A 13,453-nucleotide genomic window follows, 5' to 3' on the forward strand; every position below is an offset into this window, starting at 1 on the left:
CCCTGAGGTGGGGGAGGGGAGTTTTTCTTCAGCGCTCTGTGGGAAGAATCTCACTGCCCTCCCGTCCTCTACCGAATGAATGGCGTGGGAGATCTGGAGCCACCCTGGCACCTAGCTCGCAGATGGTCTCCCCGCAGCATCCAGGGCCAGCTGTATGTTTGGGGTCCGTTCCAGGTCCCAGGAGAGTCGGCACCCTTGAGGCAGAGCCAACCCTGTGTTCTGTCTCTTGTGGGGGTCGCCCACGCACGCACGCACATACACACACACACACACACACCAGCAAATAGTCAATGTTGCTCAGCTGATAACATTTCAGAGTCGCTGGCCGAGTCGGCAGCCGCCTACACCAAGGCAACGGCCCGGAAGTGTTTGTTGGAAAAAGTGGAAGTCATCACCGGGGAGGAGGCGGAGAGCAACGTGTTACAGGTGAGGCGGGCCTGGCCAGGGGCGTCTGGCTCCGGTGGGCCTCCTGGCCCGTAGGTGGTGGTGTGAGAGGCCGGCCGTAGCTCCTAGCCTCTCTGTGCGTCTGAGGGGCTGGACCCCTGTCCTCCAGGCATGCGGGCCTCCCTGGGCAGTGATGGAGGAGCCAATGCCCCACCCTCTGGGACCTTGTGGCGGGGCTTCTGAGAGCTGAGTGAGCACTAAGGGACTTCTAGTCTCACTTTGTTTTTGAGCAGAAGGATCAGTTTTGAGGCATTCGCGATAGTTCAGGGAGAAACTATTGTAACAAGCACCCAGAATGAATGACTATGATTATTTGGTCACACTGGCACCCTGTGTTGTTTTATTTAGGAACCAGGATCACAGATGCACCCCAAACTTGTCCCGCCTTTCCGCTGCGTCCCGGGGCAGCATGTCCCCTTCAGTGTGCCTCATTCCTCTGCTTTGCGCTGTTGTGCGTGTGTGTCTGTAACCTGCGTGTGTCGAGCATTGGAGAGTTTCTGATGTGGCATTTTTAGAAGTATTACTGCTTATGCCCACCGAGCACTGTTGTGAAATCTATACAAGCGAAGAGAGTGACTTGGTAAAAATCCGCACGCTTTCTGTGAGGGGCCAGGCGTGGTCTCTTGCATATTCTTTTTTTATCTATAGAACAGCTTTATTGAAATAGAACACATATACAGAATTCATTGTTTAGAGTGTACCGTTCAGTGGTTTTTTGTGTACGCACATAGTTACGCAGCCGCCACCACCAGAATAGAACATGTTAGTCCCCAAAAACTGTGCCCATCAGCAGTCACCTCTCGTGCCCTCCCCGGCCCCCACGAGCCGCCTTCCCGTCCGTGCATGAGCCTGTTCTGGGCATGTCACACACGTGGACTCACATGCCGTGTGGCCTTCTGTGTCTGGTTCCCTCCCTGAGCGTCCTGGGCTCGGGGTCCATCCCCAGGGTGGCGCCAAGTGACGTGCGTGGCGGGACGTGGAGGGTTCCAGCTTTTAGCTGCTATGAGTCCTGCTGCCGTAGAACTTGTGTACAGGCTCGCGTGTGCGGGTGCGTGTCGTTTCTCTTGGGGAGATCTCTAGGAGTGGGGTGTCTGGGCCGCACAGTGACTCCACGTGTAACATTGTGAGGGACACGTGTCCGCAGCAGCCGCACCCCGTGTCCTCCCGCCCGCCGTGCGCGAGCTGCTGAGTGCCGCGCCGCCTCCCCGGCGCCTGCTATCACCGGGCTTCTGATGCCACCCTAGCGAGTGCGAAGTGGTATCTCATTGGTATCTGGTTTTTATCTCCGTTTCCTTAGTGATTCTTTCGTGCTTTCTGACAATGTAAAATTCATTTTAGCTGGAGGACAGGACACAAAACTGGCCAAGGGTCAGATGTCCCCCCTGGGCCGTAGCTGGCTGACCCCTCCCTAGTAGTCACTTAGGGTAGATTGGAGGCACCCCGGAGTTTGTCCACACCAGCGCCCACTCAGCCAGGGCCCCGCTCACCCAGGGGGCTGCCTTGTGTTCCAGATCCAGTGTAAGCTGTTTGTCTTCGACAAGGCCTCGCAGTCGTGGGTGGAGAGAGGCCGGGGCCTGCTCAGGCTCAACGACATGGCATCGACCGACGACGGGACACTCCAGTCCCGACTAGGTGAGCTGCAGAGCGGTGTCTGTGGAGAGGGCCTGGGAGGGCAGTGTCCCCACGTGGGTCCCCACTGGAGAGCCCCGGCACCTGTGGCCTGCAGGCCCAGGCCCCATCCCAAAACTCTCGCTGCCAGCTCTTTGGTGACTCTCCTCTTTGTGAGTGTGACAGTAGCTGAAACTACTTAGCAGCTCTCGAACTTGTTTTCCAATAATCAAAGTGCTGGTGGCTTTATGGTGGAAAGGGAAAGTAAGAAGTCACACAGTCCCATATAGCCTATGGTCCTGGTCACAGACCTTCCCCCAGCCCGTCCCAGCTGCTCCGCGTGCCTCGGAGGTGGGCCCATTGGGCACAGAGGGCTCGGGGAGTGGACACAGGGAGATCTGGTCAGTTAGAGCCCAGGACCCCACCCCACAGCCTCGCTGAGCTGGTCCACGCTGCTCCGTTTGGGAACGTCTGGGCCCCCAGGTTGCGGTGGGAAGAAGTGGGCTGGTGGGAAGACAAGGTGTCGCCGTGTGCACAGGGTCAGGGCACTTGCAGGGAGGATGGGTTCTGATAAACCAGGCAGGCTGACGGCTGCCTTGGGTAGATATAATGTGTACTTCCAGAGAAGGAAGAAGTCTGTACCCTCTTTTTCTCTACCGTATGTTGCTCCTGGTCTGTCTTTGTCTCCCTCTTGGTGGAAGGTCTAAGCAGCTATTGGCCTCAACCTTTTTTCTAAGAAAAGTGCAGAGTAGGGGCTCAGGCTCGGCCTGTGAGCGGGGCCAGTCAGGGGGCATCAACTTGTAGGCAGTGTGTCACATAAAGAAAATGCACACAGTCCCCAAATGTCCCTCTCTGGCCTTGCCTCCCACCTAATCATCCCACCCCCCCCAAGGAAACCTCCATCCTGGTAACTGCTAGGTGGACCAGCAGGACCCCGTGCACATGGCCACGGGGGAGCTGGGTGGTACAGGGCTGGCCCGGTGTGGGGGGCGCTGTGGCTTAGCAGACTGGTGGCAGCTTATGCAGACCTTGAGAGAATTGTGAGATTTCACCCCTGTTGTGTTTTCATTCCGGAATGTGGCTGTGGGGTGGGGGTCGGGCCAGGGCTGAGTGGCCTTATCGGTTGCAGTGATGCGGACCCAGGGCAGCTTACGGCTGATCCTCAACACCAAGCTCTGGGCCCAGATGCAGATCGACAAGGCCAGTGAAAAGAGCATACGCATCACAGCCATGGACACTGAGGACCAGGGCGTGAAGGTTTTCCTGATCTCGGTGAGTAGCCCTGGGACAGGCTACTACCAACCTCTTGGGGAAAAGAAGTGTGTGAACAGACCCCTGGACAAGGGCCGTGCCCTCCTAAGCTCCCACAGAAGGGAGGTTCCCAGGCACACCCAGTTGGGCCACTGTAGGGCTGCATTAAGGACTGCCCCTCTGGGGGGATGCTCTGTGGTGCAGCGGTCGGCACTCAGCACTGAGGGTGTGGGCCAGGGAGCAGAGAGCCAGCCAGTTTCCAAACGGATCGGTGGAAGAGAGACAGGAGTGGGCCTGCATCACCGAGTGCCATCCCAGCGGCAAGCTCTGTGAGCCCCTGGGAAGGACGGGCCCTGGGGCACCAGGAGCTTCGGTCTGCTGTCCCTGAGCTTGCTGAGGAGAGAGGGTTAGGCTCCTCCCCAGGCACAGCCCAGGGACTACGGCATCCCATCACAGGAGGGCAGCAGCCGCCCTGACCAAGAGCATTTCCCTCTGCCTATCCCAGGCCAGTTCCAAGGACACGGGCCAGCTGTACGCAGCCCTGCACCACCGCATCCTAGCCCTGCGCAGCCGCGTGGAGCAGGAGCAGGAGGCCAAGATGCCTGCCCCCGAACCCGGGGCAGCCCCGTCCAATGAGGACGACAGTGACGAGGACGTCCTGGCTCCATCGGGGGCCACCGGAGGCGGTGAGCCAGTGGTCCTGGCCCTGGAGGGGATGGGAAGCCTGACCCGGGGGGATGGGGCTTCAGCCAGGGTGGGGACCTGACAGTGAGGCCGCTGCTTCCCAACAGGTGCCGGCGAGGAAGGGGAGGGGCAGACGGCCGGAAGCACATAGCGCCGGGAGCCGGCTGCCCGCGAGCCTGCTGCTTTGTCCGTCTGTCTGCCCACCCGCCTGCCCCGCCCCACCGGCAGTGTGGAGGCGCAGGGCTCGGGAACCACACTCCCCGCTGGGTCGGCCACAGTTCGGATCCGCATGTCCCGTTCAGAAGCAGACTCGGGAACTGCCTGAATGTGGTTTGAGACACGAGACCTCATCATATTGATGAGCAAAACGAAAAAGAACATTTCTTCCCTCCCCTCCTTTGAATTGAAATGGCACATTAAGACTTGTCACGGCTTCTCACTGGGACTGGGACACCTTGTTTCTTCACCCCTCCCTCCTCGTGTGCCTGGCCTCTCTGCTGCCGCCGCCGCCCAGGCCACTGGGTCTGTCCACACGAGTATAAACACTGGGCCTGCTGGACGCTCTGTTAACTACCGTATCTCCAGTTTCCCACAGTCTGATTTGGGGCTTATATTTTTAGATCTTTTTCCCCCAAGGCTTTGTGTTTGGTTTCTTAGGTTAAGACTGTCCTGTGTGTTGAGCGGGCCCAGCTCCATCCTGGGCCACATCCTCCTCCTCTCTGGGCTCCTGGCCTCTGTGCTCGGGTGGGAGGGTCAGGGCCCCACTTGTTCCCCACCCAGGGTTGCTCCAGGCCCAGTCATGGGGTATTGAGGGTTTGGGCCCCAGACCTGTAGAGAGCTTATCTAAAAAGAGTCAGTGGACCTGGTAGGGTCCCCACTCACCCTCCTGCCTCTCCCCATCATGTCGGTCACCCGTCATCTGGCACCCGGGCGCACACCTTCCTGCTGCCGGCCATTCCTTGCCCAGCCCTGAACGATGTCACTGCCCCCGAGACCATCCAGGACCAGGAGCCTCTGTGAGAGGCAGAGGGGGACCTTAGCGAGGCCTTCGAGGAGGGGGTCGGGGGCTGGTTCCAGGCAACCGGCTGTCTCCCACACTCGCAGCACGCACAGGAACAGGTGCCATGCCTTCACCCACCTGGGGCGGCCTGTGAAAAGGGCCCTGTGCACAGGGCTCTGAGGGGGTTCTGAGGAAAGTGCCCAACCTCGCCTTCAGGGGGTGAGCGGAAGGCCTCCGCTCCAGCAGCTGTGCTACCCACACCTCGGGTCGGCTGTGTGCAGCTGGAGCCATGGGAAGACACCAAAGGCCCTCCCAACAGATCCAGTCACACTTCTCTGCTTTAAGCCTTAGCCAACTAGTGACAAGTAAAACCAGATAATGCCCATGTGTTTTGGAACATTTATGTAAGATTGTCATATGAAATGTATTTGGGAACTACATTAAAACTTTTAACTAAAACCCTGGCCTCCCGCATGCCCCAGGGGCCTCAGGAAGCCGGACAGCCTGGCCAGGAACAGCCTCCACCTCGCAGAGCAGCCTGGCCTGTCTGCGGGCCCCGGCCCCACACTCCACATCCAGGCAGGTGACCAAACTTGGCTGCCTTCCAAGACTGGCCGCTTCTATGCTTAGTTTTGCTTCACAGAAGAGCAGTTTGCTTCCCTGCCCAGGGGCCAGCTGGCTCCTGGGGTGGGTGGGAGCACACGAGAGGCGGAAGGGGTAGGTGGGGGTGCTGGCAGGGCCATGGATTCACTGAGCAGAACCAAGAGGAAGCCTGGGGGGCAGGGGGCAACTGCAGCGGCTTTGTGAGGCCCGAGGTCTGCACGGCATGGACAGGGAGGGCCTTGCTCCCTGGGGTCCTGAGCTAGTGACCCATCCTTGGAATCTTTGTCCCACTTGCACCTGGCGGCCAAGCCAGGTCTTCTGAGACCTGATCCAGCCAGTCCAGGTGAGAGAGGCCCTGGCTCAGGGGGCCAGGGTGGGGGTCCTATGCTACGGTGGGGCTGGCGGAGCAAGTGTGCATGGCTCACAGCTGCCAGGCACTGGTCATCATGGCCACAAACTCCTCATCTGTGTCCATGGAGGCGCTCACACCGCTGTAGTAGTCCTGGAACTCAGCCAGCGTGACCTGGGGGCAGACAGGCTCTAAGTAAGGACCAAAGACTCAGGTGGAGGGGGTAGAGGTGTCTGTGGGCACCCACCTGCCCGTCCTTCTCAGAGGAATCGAAGTTGTCCAGGAAGCGGCGGAGCACCTCCTCCTCGGTCCACTCCCCACTTCGCACCTTGGGGTGGGCGCAGCCCCTGTACACCCCGCGGAGGTCATCCACAGTCACCACACCATCCCCGCTGCGGTCCAACTTGGCAAATGCAGCTGCAATGACTGCCTCCCGGGCCTGGGACATGGGGGGCTAGAAAGGAGCAGGTCGTGACTGGGGGCCTGGTGCAGAGCAGCAGGACTCCCGGGCATCCAGGGTCAGCACTGACCTAGACAAGCCCACCAAGAGCTCAGCACTCCCCGCCCCCGCCCCAGACAGCAGGGCAGAAGGGCCTCACCCGCAGTGCCCTCAGGAACTCGTCCAGGTCCAGTGTCCCACTGCCATCACGGTCCCAGCGCCTGCACACACCCTCCGCTTCAGCCGCGTCCAGCACCAGCCCCAGCTCAGCCAGGCCCCGCTGGAGTTCCCCCGAGTCCAGGGATCGGCTCCTGTCCCGGTCCAGGCGGCGGAAAAACCTGAGGGGCCATGGGGTGCAGTTAAAAAGTGGTCCCTGGGGCTGGGGGTCAAGAAGGTTCAAGGGGACAGCTCACCTGGCCAGGCCCTGGATGCCCAAGGCCCTTCGGGACAGGCACTGTGCCCGGAGCTTCTCCACGGTGGCATCCACAGCATCCATGCTGGGTCAGGCTGTCTGGGCAACTGGCTGGGGGAGAGTTCCAGGAAGGACTCCCACTCGGCCGACCAGGCTACGGTCTGGTGCCAAAAGCCTACCCTGCCCAGCTACCTGCTCACCTGGCCTAACTATCCTGGAGTCCAGACAGCCACTCCTCTGGCTCCTGCCCGCTTTGCCCAGCGTTGGCAGTGTGTCCTGCCTAGCAGGACTGTTGCTAAGGGATGGCGGCTCAGGAGACTGGGAGGGGCCCCAGCCGTAACCCTCACTGTGCCAGTGCCACCTCGCTCTAGGCACAGCCCTGGGGGCCGAGTGGCAGGGCCCAGAGGGATAGGGCAGTGCTCTTGCTGGCACCACTGCCCACCCGCTGTCTTCACTCCCAGCCTTGCAGTGCCTGGGTCTGGGATAGAGCCAGACCCAGATGGGGAGTGGGGGTGGTCCCCCATCGGCCACAAGAAGGCGAGGGGGACCACAGCCCTACAGTGACCACAGTGTCCCGGATGGAGAAAGGCAAGGCCATGCTGGGCGGCTCAAGACCCAATTCACCTGGAGCAGCTCCCCTCCCCTCTCTGGGCTTCACTGGTCCCCTGCCCCTTTCCACAGGGCAGCAGCCAAAGCTGCTGAGGGATCCAAGTTCAAAAGGACTTGAGGCGGCCCAGGCCCCTGTCCTGCTTTTCAGACCAGTGGCTGAGCCAGGACATAGCATTACAGATTGTTCCGACGTTAAGTCGGACAAAGCCGTTCCTGGTATTCAGTGGCCAGTGTGGTATTTCTGTCAATGTGGATCTTTCGGTGGGTGGTTTTTTCTGTTCTCAAACATCACTTGGTGGTCTTGCTCAAAACAAGCTGGGGGAACCAGGGGACTGCAGTACCAAGCAAAGAAGTGGCCCTGACCCCCGATGTCATCCAAGAAACACTGAGGCCACCATCACAGAAGGCTTCCGATCGAGACTTCGGACACCTTTGTCGACTAAGAGCATTACACCAACAGGATTGAAAATGATGCTGGATTTCCCAGGACCTAAAACGTGGGCCCCATTTGAGGACCCATCCACTGCAGAGACCCAGAGGTCATCAGAGGCTTTTCAAAGCCGGGACTTAGACACGGCACAATGGGGGTGTCAGAAGTTGCTGTTGCTGTCAGAAACCGATGCAGGGATCGCACACAGCCTGGCCCTGTGGGTCAGGCCACGGCTGATGTAACTGTCGGCGGTATGAGAAATTGCAGTGACATTTTGGTGGCTCGCTGCAGTCCATAACTCTTCGAGTAGGCAGAGAAATACTCCATTGTGTTTTTCATGAGGGCTATAAAAATCACACTTTTTTTCCCATAGAAAAATGTAAAATATAACTACAGTTATTATAACTCTGTTTTGGCATCTCCTCATCTTGAAGAGAATCAGAATGTCAACAATAACCCCTCCAGAAATTGGAAGTGGTCCAGGCTCTCCCGACCCCGAGGCCAGTTGACTTCACCATGCTGAGCCTCACTTTCCATAGCTGTAAAATGGGGCACGCATGGGCTGCAAAGATTAGACACAAGCTCCCGTGACTGTTAACTTGTGTCTCCCCGCCCAGCAGGACCCCACCCAGGCCACCTCTTCAGCCCCCACACAGGAAGAAAGGAGGAAGGACCAAGGCCAGGAAATCATCCGATTTATTCTTAAGCTCAGGCCTCTCAGCCTGCCTTCCCTCACACAAGCAGACCCCCTTATTCATCCAGAGAAAATGGGGGCATTGTTAGACGCCAGACGGGCAGGCAGGAGGCACCATCCTGAGGGCTGGGGACGGACACCGACCTTTCCAGGCCAAAATGGGCCCTGCCCCTCAGTGGTTCCTGGTGTGACAGTTCCCTGAGTAAGGAGGCGGGGAAACGGTTGTCGTGGGACCAGGCTGGACACTTCATCTGGGCAGAGAAAGGCACAGGGTTCCCTGGTTTGATTTAAAAAAAAAAAAAAAAAAAAAGCACCCTGAATGTCTCTGCCCAAGAAGGGCAGCATAGAAATAAGGAGTTTAAAAATAAGATTCTCTAGGGAATATAAAAAGGAGCAAGCTGCTTGCTACAAAAGCTGAACTGGCTGGGGCCTCATCAGATGTGCTGTGGGCCCCTGGCTCCCTTCAGGGGCCCCTAACCCATCCTGTTCCTACCAAGGTCCCAGGGTGCACCTGGCGCTGGTGATAAAGAACAAAAGGCCTGCCCTCAGGTAGCTTACACTCTGGTGACAGGACTTCCCATCCCAGCAAGAAAGCATTATGACAGAATGGGTAACAGCAGGGGATGAGATTACTTCAGATAAGGTAGGCAGGGAAGGCCCCTCTAAGGAGGTAACATCTGAGCAAAGATCTGGGTGACAAGGAACAGGTCATGTGCCATCTGGGGGAAGAGCAATCCAGGCAGAGGGAACAGCCAGTGGAAAGGCTGAGGGATGCCTGAGTTTTCCCTGGTGCTGCACAGCCCTACTGCCAGCATGTCTCACACGCACACTCTTCCTTCTGGGTTAAAGGTTGAGGGAAGAACAGAGTCAGGGGAAAGAATCTAGGATTAAAAATTCATCTTCATACAACCAATGCAAAACGGCATAAGGCTTGAGGTTCCCAATTCTGGTCTGGGGTGAAGACAGAAAAAGCTTTAGCCTGGGATGAGGGGTGCTTCAGAAGGAATGAAAATCAGGGCAGGAGGAAAAGGGGGAGAAAAACTTGATGCCATCTGCCTCCGCAAGTGAGAGAAAGCTCAAACTCAGATGCTTCAGAGGCCAGATATCCAGCCCTAAGACAGAGGAGGGAGCCAGCTGGCCCTCATGCTTTGGCTAAAGAGAGTATCCTGAGCTCAGATCCAAGCAGGCATGGCCAAGACTGGAGCCAGAAATCCAGATTTTTGTGAAACGTTGCCAATTTTTCAACAAGTTGACTGATATAAAGTTTTGTTTTAAAAAAAAAACAAAGGGTGCCTGGCTGGCTCAGTTGGTAGGACATGCGACTCTTGATCTCAGGGTTGTAAGTTCAAGCCCTACATTGAGTGTAGAGATTACTTTAAAATAAAATCTTAAAAAAAAAAAAAATGGGCTAAAGATCTGCCTTTGGCCCTTGGGCTGCCTGTTTGAAACCTACGACTTTTTAGCAGGTTTTGATGCTTGGAAAGGATTATGGCTCTGCCATGGGGTCCCCTCTGGGACACTGGTGACCCCCGAGGACATCCACAGCAGTGGAACTCTGTCTCCATCGTGTTATCTGTGCTCCAGGGCTCACACAGTGGTCCCAAACACTGCAGGCTGGAGGTGGTCCCTCTCCTCCTCTTCCCCAGTGCTGTTGTCAAGGTGTGGACTGGGCCCACCAGGGAGTGGGTGGCTGGGGTCTCTGGTTGGCAGGGGCCCCAGGCGTTCAGCCTCCGCCAGGGTGGCCAGCAGCCCAGCCAGGGGTGACCGGCGACGGCAGATGTCCTGCAGCAGCTCCGCCCGGGGCTGCAGCTGCCCAATGAGCTCATCCTTCCGGCGCACAGCAGCCTCCAGGCTGTGGACAGTGGCCTCGGAGGTCAGCAGCTGCTCCTGGAGAGCGGCAATCTCACTGGCAGGAGGCAAGACAGGGCAGTTACGGTACTGAGAGGACCAGAGATTCTCCTCCTCCCTGCCCCTGACTTCCCGGGGCTCCCCATCACCATCAGGATAAAGGCCATGCTCCTCACCAAGACTCCCTGTTTCAAGACCCCCTTGTTATGGACTGAATGTGTCCCCTCAAAACTCTTATGTTGAATCCCTCCCCACCCCCCGTGTGATGTATTTGGAGATGGAGCCTTTGGGATGAGCCCATGAGGGTGGGGCCCTCATAGAATTAGTGCCCTTGTAAGAAGAGACACAGAGAATTTGCTCTCTGGCCATGTGAGCACACAGCAAGAAGATGACAATCTGCAAGCCAGGAAGAGAATCTGTCACCAGGAACTGAATCTATCGGTTGGACCTTCCAGCCTCCAAAACTGTGAGGAGAAAATTTCAGTTGTTTAAGCGCCCCCACCCCCCGACTGCCGTATTCTGTAATGGCAGCCAAAGCAGACTAAAACTCCCTAATCGCTCCCTGGCAATTCCCTTTTCCTTGCATCTTTTCTTATTTGTTGTTCAGCTTAGAGGGCTCTTCTTCCAGGTAGCCTTTCATCTAAGCCCACTCAGAACCCTATGTGCCCTTCCATCACGACCCCAAACACCCGATGGTGTAGCTGCCTAGTGATGTGTCTGCCTAAGGGCTGTGCTACGTAGGTCTCACTTATATGCTCTAAAGCCCAGCACAGTGCCTGACACATTGTAGGTACTCAGTAAAGATGAATGAATCCAACCAGCTCCTTTTCCCACCTGGGTCCCTGACCTCTCTCCTCCCTGGGCGCGCTAGTCCCATCCCTTCCAATCCTCAGCACCTCTTCAAAACTAGAGGGCTTCTTCAGAACGGCTGATATGATTCCATCCTCCCCTGATCCAGAACCTGCCATGGAACCCAATGCCTAGGAGGTCGGTGATCCCTGCACCACTCGGAAAGAGTCGATTTTGCATTGTGGAAAAAATGGGCTCCGTTTTAATTTAGAAATCCGCACTTGTGTGACACCTCTTAACTTTGCACGCTGGTGACTAATTCGAGGTTTTTGGTGTTTGTTTTTTCAGTCCCACCAATAGTCCAGCCTACACGTGAATGCTCGCGGTTCCCGCGCCTCTCCTCCCCTTCCAATCGGCTCCGCTTCCGCCCACCTCCGAGAAGTCCACCTGGCCGGCCCCGGGCCTCACCAGTCCTTGGCGCGGCCCAGCTCGTCCAGGGCAGCGCGCAGCTGCTGGTCGTGGCGGGCCAGGCGCTCGGCCTGGGAGCGCACTGTGCGCTCCGCCGCGTCCAGCCGCGCCTCCAACTCCGCGGCGCGCCGGTGCACAGCCGCCAGGTGTGCGTTCGCCTCGCGGATCTGCAGCGGCTGCGGCGCCGACATGGCCCCGGCGCGGTCCCAGGAGGCCCGGAACCCGCCCCGGCCCCGCCCCTGGGCCCCACCTCCGGGTGGGCCACGCCCCCAGAGGCCGGCTCAGGACCTCGGCGCGATTGGCCGCGGCACGACGGGTCGCGCCCTCTTCAAACCCAAACACCCTCACTGGTCCCAGAACTTCGAGACTCCGCCCCTGAGCCCGGCCTAACTCTAAGACTGGCCAAGGTCCTGACAAGCCACGCCCCCAGGTGGGCCTGAGCCCTCGGTGGCGCACCCAGTTCAGGCTCCCGCAATGGGACTGTCACTCCTTCAAGACAGGCCCCGCCCCACTGAGAAGCCAACACCAGCATTGGTCCGGGTCCTGAGGTCCAGGAAGCCTGACCACGCCCCAGGCTTCGCCTCGCTCAGATCCACCCCAAAGGCCGCGGCCACGCCCCTTAAGCAAACGTACAGCTCCGGATTGGCCAAGTCCTCTTTGGGGCGTGTCTCCGGTTCTGGCTACACCCCCAAGTCTACAGCGGACCTCATCCGGCCCAGGGCTTGGACAAGCCAGCCGCAAGGTGGGCACAGGTGGTATCCCGCTAAAATCCTAGCCCCGGAATCGGTACCTTTGCCCGCCCCCGAACCTGGCCACGCCCCAAAATAGTCGCACGCGGTTCAGACCTCGGCTTGGGGGACTGGCAGGGCGTGACCACGCCCCCACGCAGATTCTGGCGTTGGGAGTGACATTTGCGCTGTGTGCCGCCCCAGAGTTACATCTTGCTCCTATCAAGTGGAGCCCCGCCCCGCGCCCGAATCTGTGCTTGGAGATAGGCCCGCCCCTGGGTTAGACCCCACCTCCGTGAGTCAAACCTTTCCTAACCTAGGACCTTCTGAGTTGGAACTAGTGAGATCTGCCTTCACTGATTCTGGCTGACCCCCTCTCCCTCCTGAAGTCGGATGGGGTGCACGCGCGCTTACGCCAGTCCGGACTCAGCGCCTGCGCGCGACTGTGTCTGTGTCCGCGACATTTAATAAAGTTGCACGCTTGTTGTCGCCCCCTCCGCACTAGGGGTTGCGCGCGCCGCCCAGGAAGTCTCGCGAGAACTAGCGGCGCCTGCCCTTGGGTGCGGGGAGCCGGCGGGCTGTGCGGTGCGGGGCTAAGTGTGCGCAATCATGGCGCGGACGCTTCTTCAGCAATACCTGGACATCCCCGATGGCACCGAGTGCCACCGCAAGACCTACGCCAGCACCACAGTCAGTGGTGCCGCTGGTGAGCGCCGGCCCGGCCCCGAGGGGAAAGGGTGCGGGGAGGTCATAGAGTCGCTGGGGGCTGTCTCAGGGCGTCCGGGTCGCTGGGGATCACGCAGGTGGCGTATGGCTGTCGCCGGGGTGACTGGGGCGGCGCTGGGTCGTAGGGGAGCTCTTGTACGAGATAAGACTTTGTGAGGGTGTTGGACTAATTCAGAGGGCGCAGGAAGGCGACAGGGTCACTGGGAGCTGTCCGAGGGGGTCGCAGGAGCGCTCTGTATCTCACGGGATGACACGTGGTCGTCGTGGGGGGGTGTCTGAGGTGGTCCTGAGAAACCCTTGTGTGAAGGGGATCCGGCAGGGTTGGAGGGCACCGGGAAGTGATACACGTGACAGGCTGGCCACTGGGGTCA

General features: G+C 58.6%; 4 protein-coding genes across 11 annotated transcripts in view; 2 read left to right on the forward strand and 2 right to left on the reverse strand.

Moving 5' to 3' along the window:
• Positions 1-4,426, forward strand: part of RANBP3 (RAN binding protein 3) — a 53,059-nt gene extending 48,633 nt beyond the window's left edge. For 5 of the 8 annotated variants that reach the window (XM_040629504.1, XM_040629505.1, XM_040629503.1 and 2 more), the window contains 5 exons: positions 302-426; positions 1,956-2,076; positions 3,182-3,324; positions 3,809-3,989; positions 4,095-4,426. In XM_040629504.1, the coding sequence (XP_040485438.1) occupies positions 302-426; positions 1,956-2,076; positions 3,182-3,324; positions 3,809-3,989; positions 4,095-4,138 (614 nt within the window). In that variant the 3' untranslated portion in view covers positions 4,139-4,426. The remainder of the gene's footprint in view (positions 1-301; positions 427-1,955; positions 2,077-3,181; positions 3,325-3,808; positions 3,990-4,094) is intronic. The other 3 variants (XM_040629506.1, XM_040629502.1, XM_040629500.1) reach the window with 1 other exon arrangement.
• A 1,130-nt stretch (positions 4,427-5,556) lies between these two features.
• On the reverse strand, positions 5,557-8,357 carry CAPS (calcyphosine). Its single transcript, XM_008711276.2, has 4 exons — positions 6,792-8,357; positions 6,539-6,716; positions 6,187-6,393; positions 5,557-6,113 (listed from the first exon to the last, which is right to left on the reverse strand). The coding sequence occupies exons 1-4, from the start codon at positions 6,872-6,874 to the stop codon at positions 6,012-6,014; spliced, it is 570 nt and encodes a 189-aa protein (XP_008709498.1). The 5' UTR covers positions 6,875-8,357; the 3' UTR covers positions 5,557-6,011.
• Positions 8,358-8,507: 150 nt separating this feature from the next.
• VMAC (vimentin type intermediate filament associated coiled-coil protein) lies at positions 8,508-11,850 on the reverse strand. The gene is made up of 2 exons (XM_040629507.1): positions 11,629-11,850; positions 8,508-10,429 (listed from the first exon to the last, which is right to left on the reverse strand). The coding sequence occupies exons 1-2, from the start codon at positions 11,817-11,819 to the stop codon at positions 10,111-10,113; spliced, it is 510 nt and encodes a 169-aa protein (XP_040485441.1). The 5' UTR covers positions 11,820-11,850; the 3' UTR covers positions 8,508-10,110.
• A 1,010-nt stretch (positions 11,851-12,860) lies between these two features.
• The window catches only part of NDUFA11 (NADH:ubiquinone oxidoreductase subunit A11), a 5,503-nt gene continuing 4,910 nt past the window's right edge, over positions 12,861-13,453 (forward strand). Inside the window, exon 1 of the mRNA XM_008711275.2 lies at positions 12,861-13,062. Coding sequence (XP_008709497.1) covers positions 12,966-13,062 — 97 coding nt within the window. The 5' untranslated portion in view covers positions 12,861-12,965. The remainder of the gene's footprint in view (positions 13,063-13,453) is intronic.

This window comes from Ursus maritimus, unplaced genomic scaffold (assembly GCF_017311325.1).
Source record: "Ursus maritimus isolate PB19 unplaced genomic scaffold, ASM1731132v1 scaffold_14, whole genome shotgun sequence".
Lineage (NCBI taxonomy): Eukaryota > Metazoa > Chordata > Mammalia > Carnivora > Ursidae > Ursus > Ursus maritimus.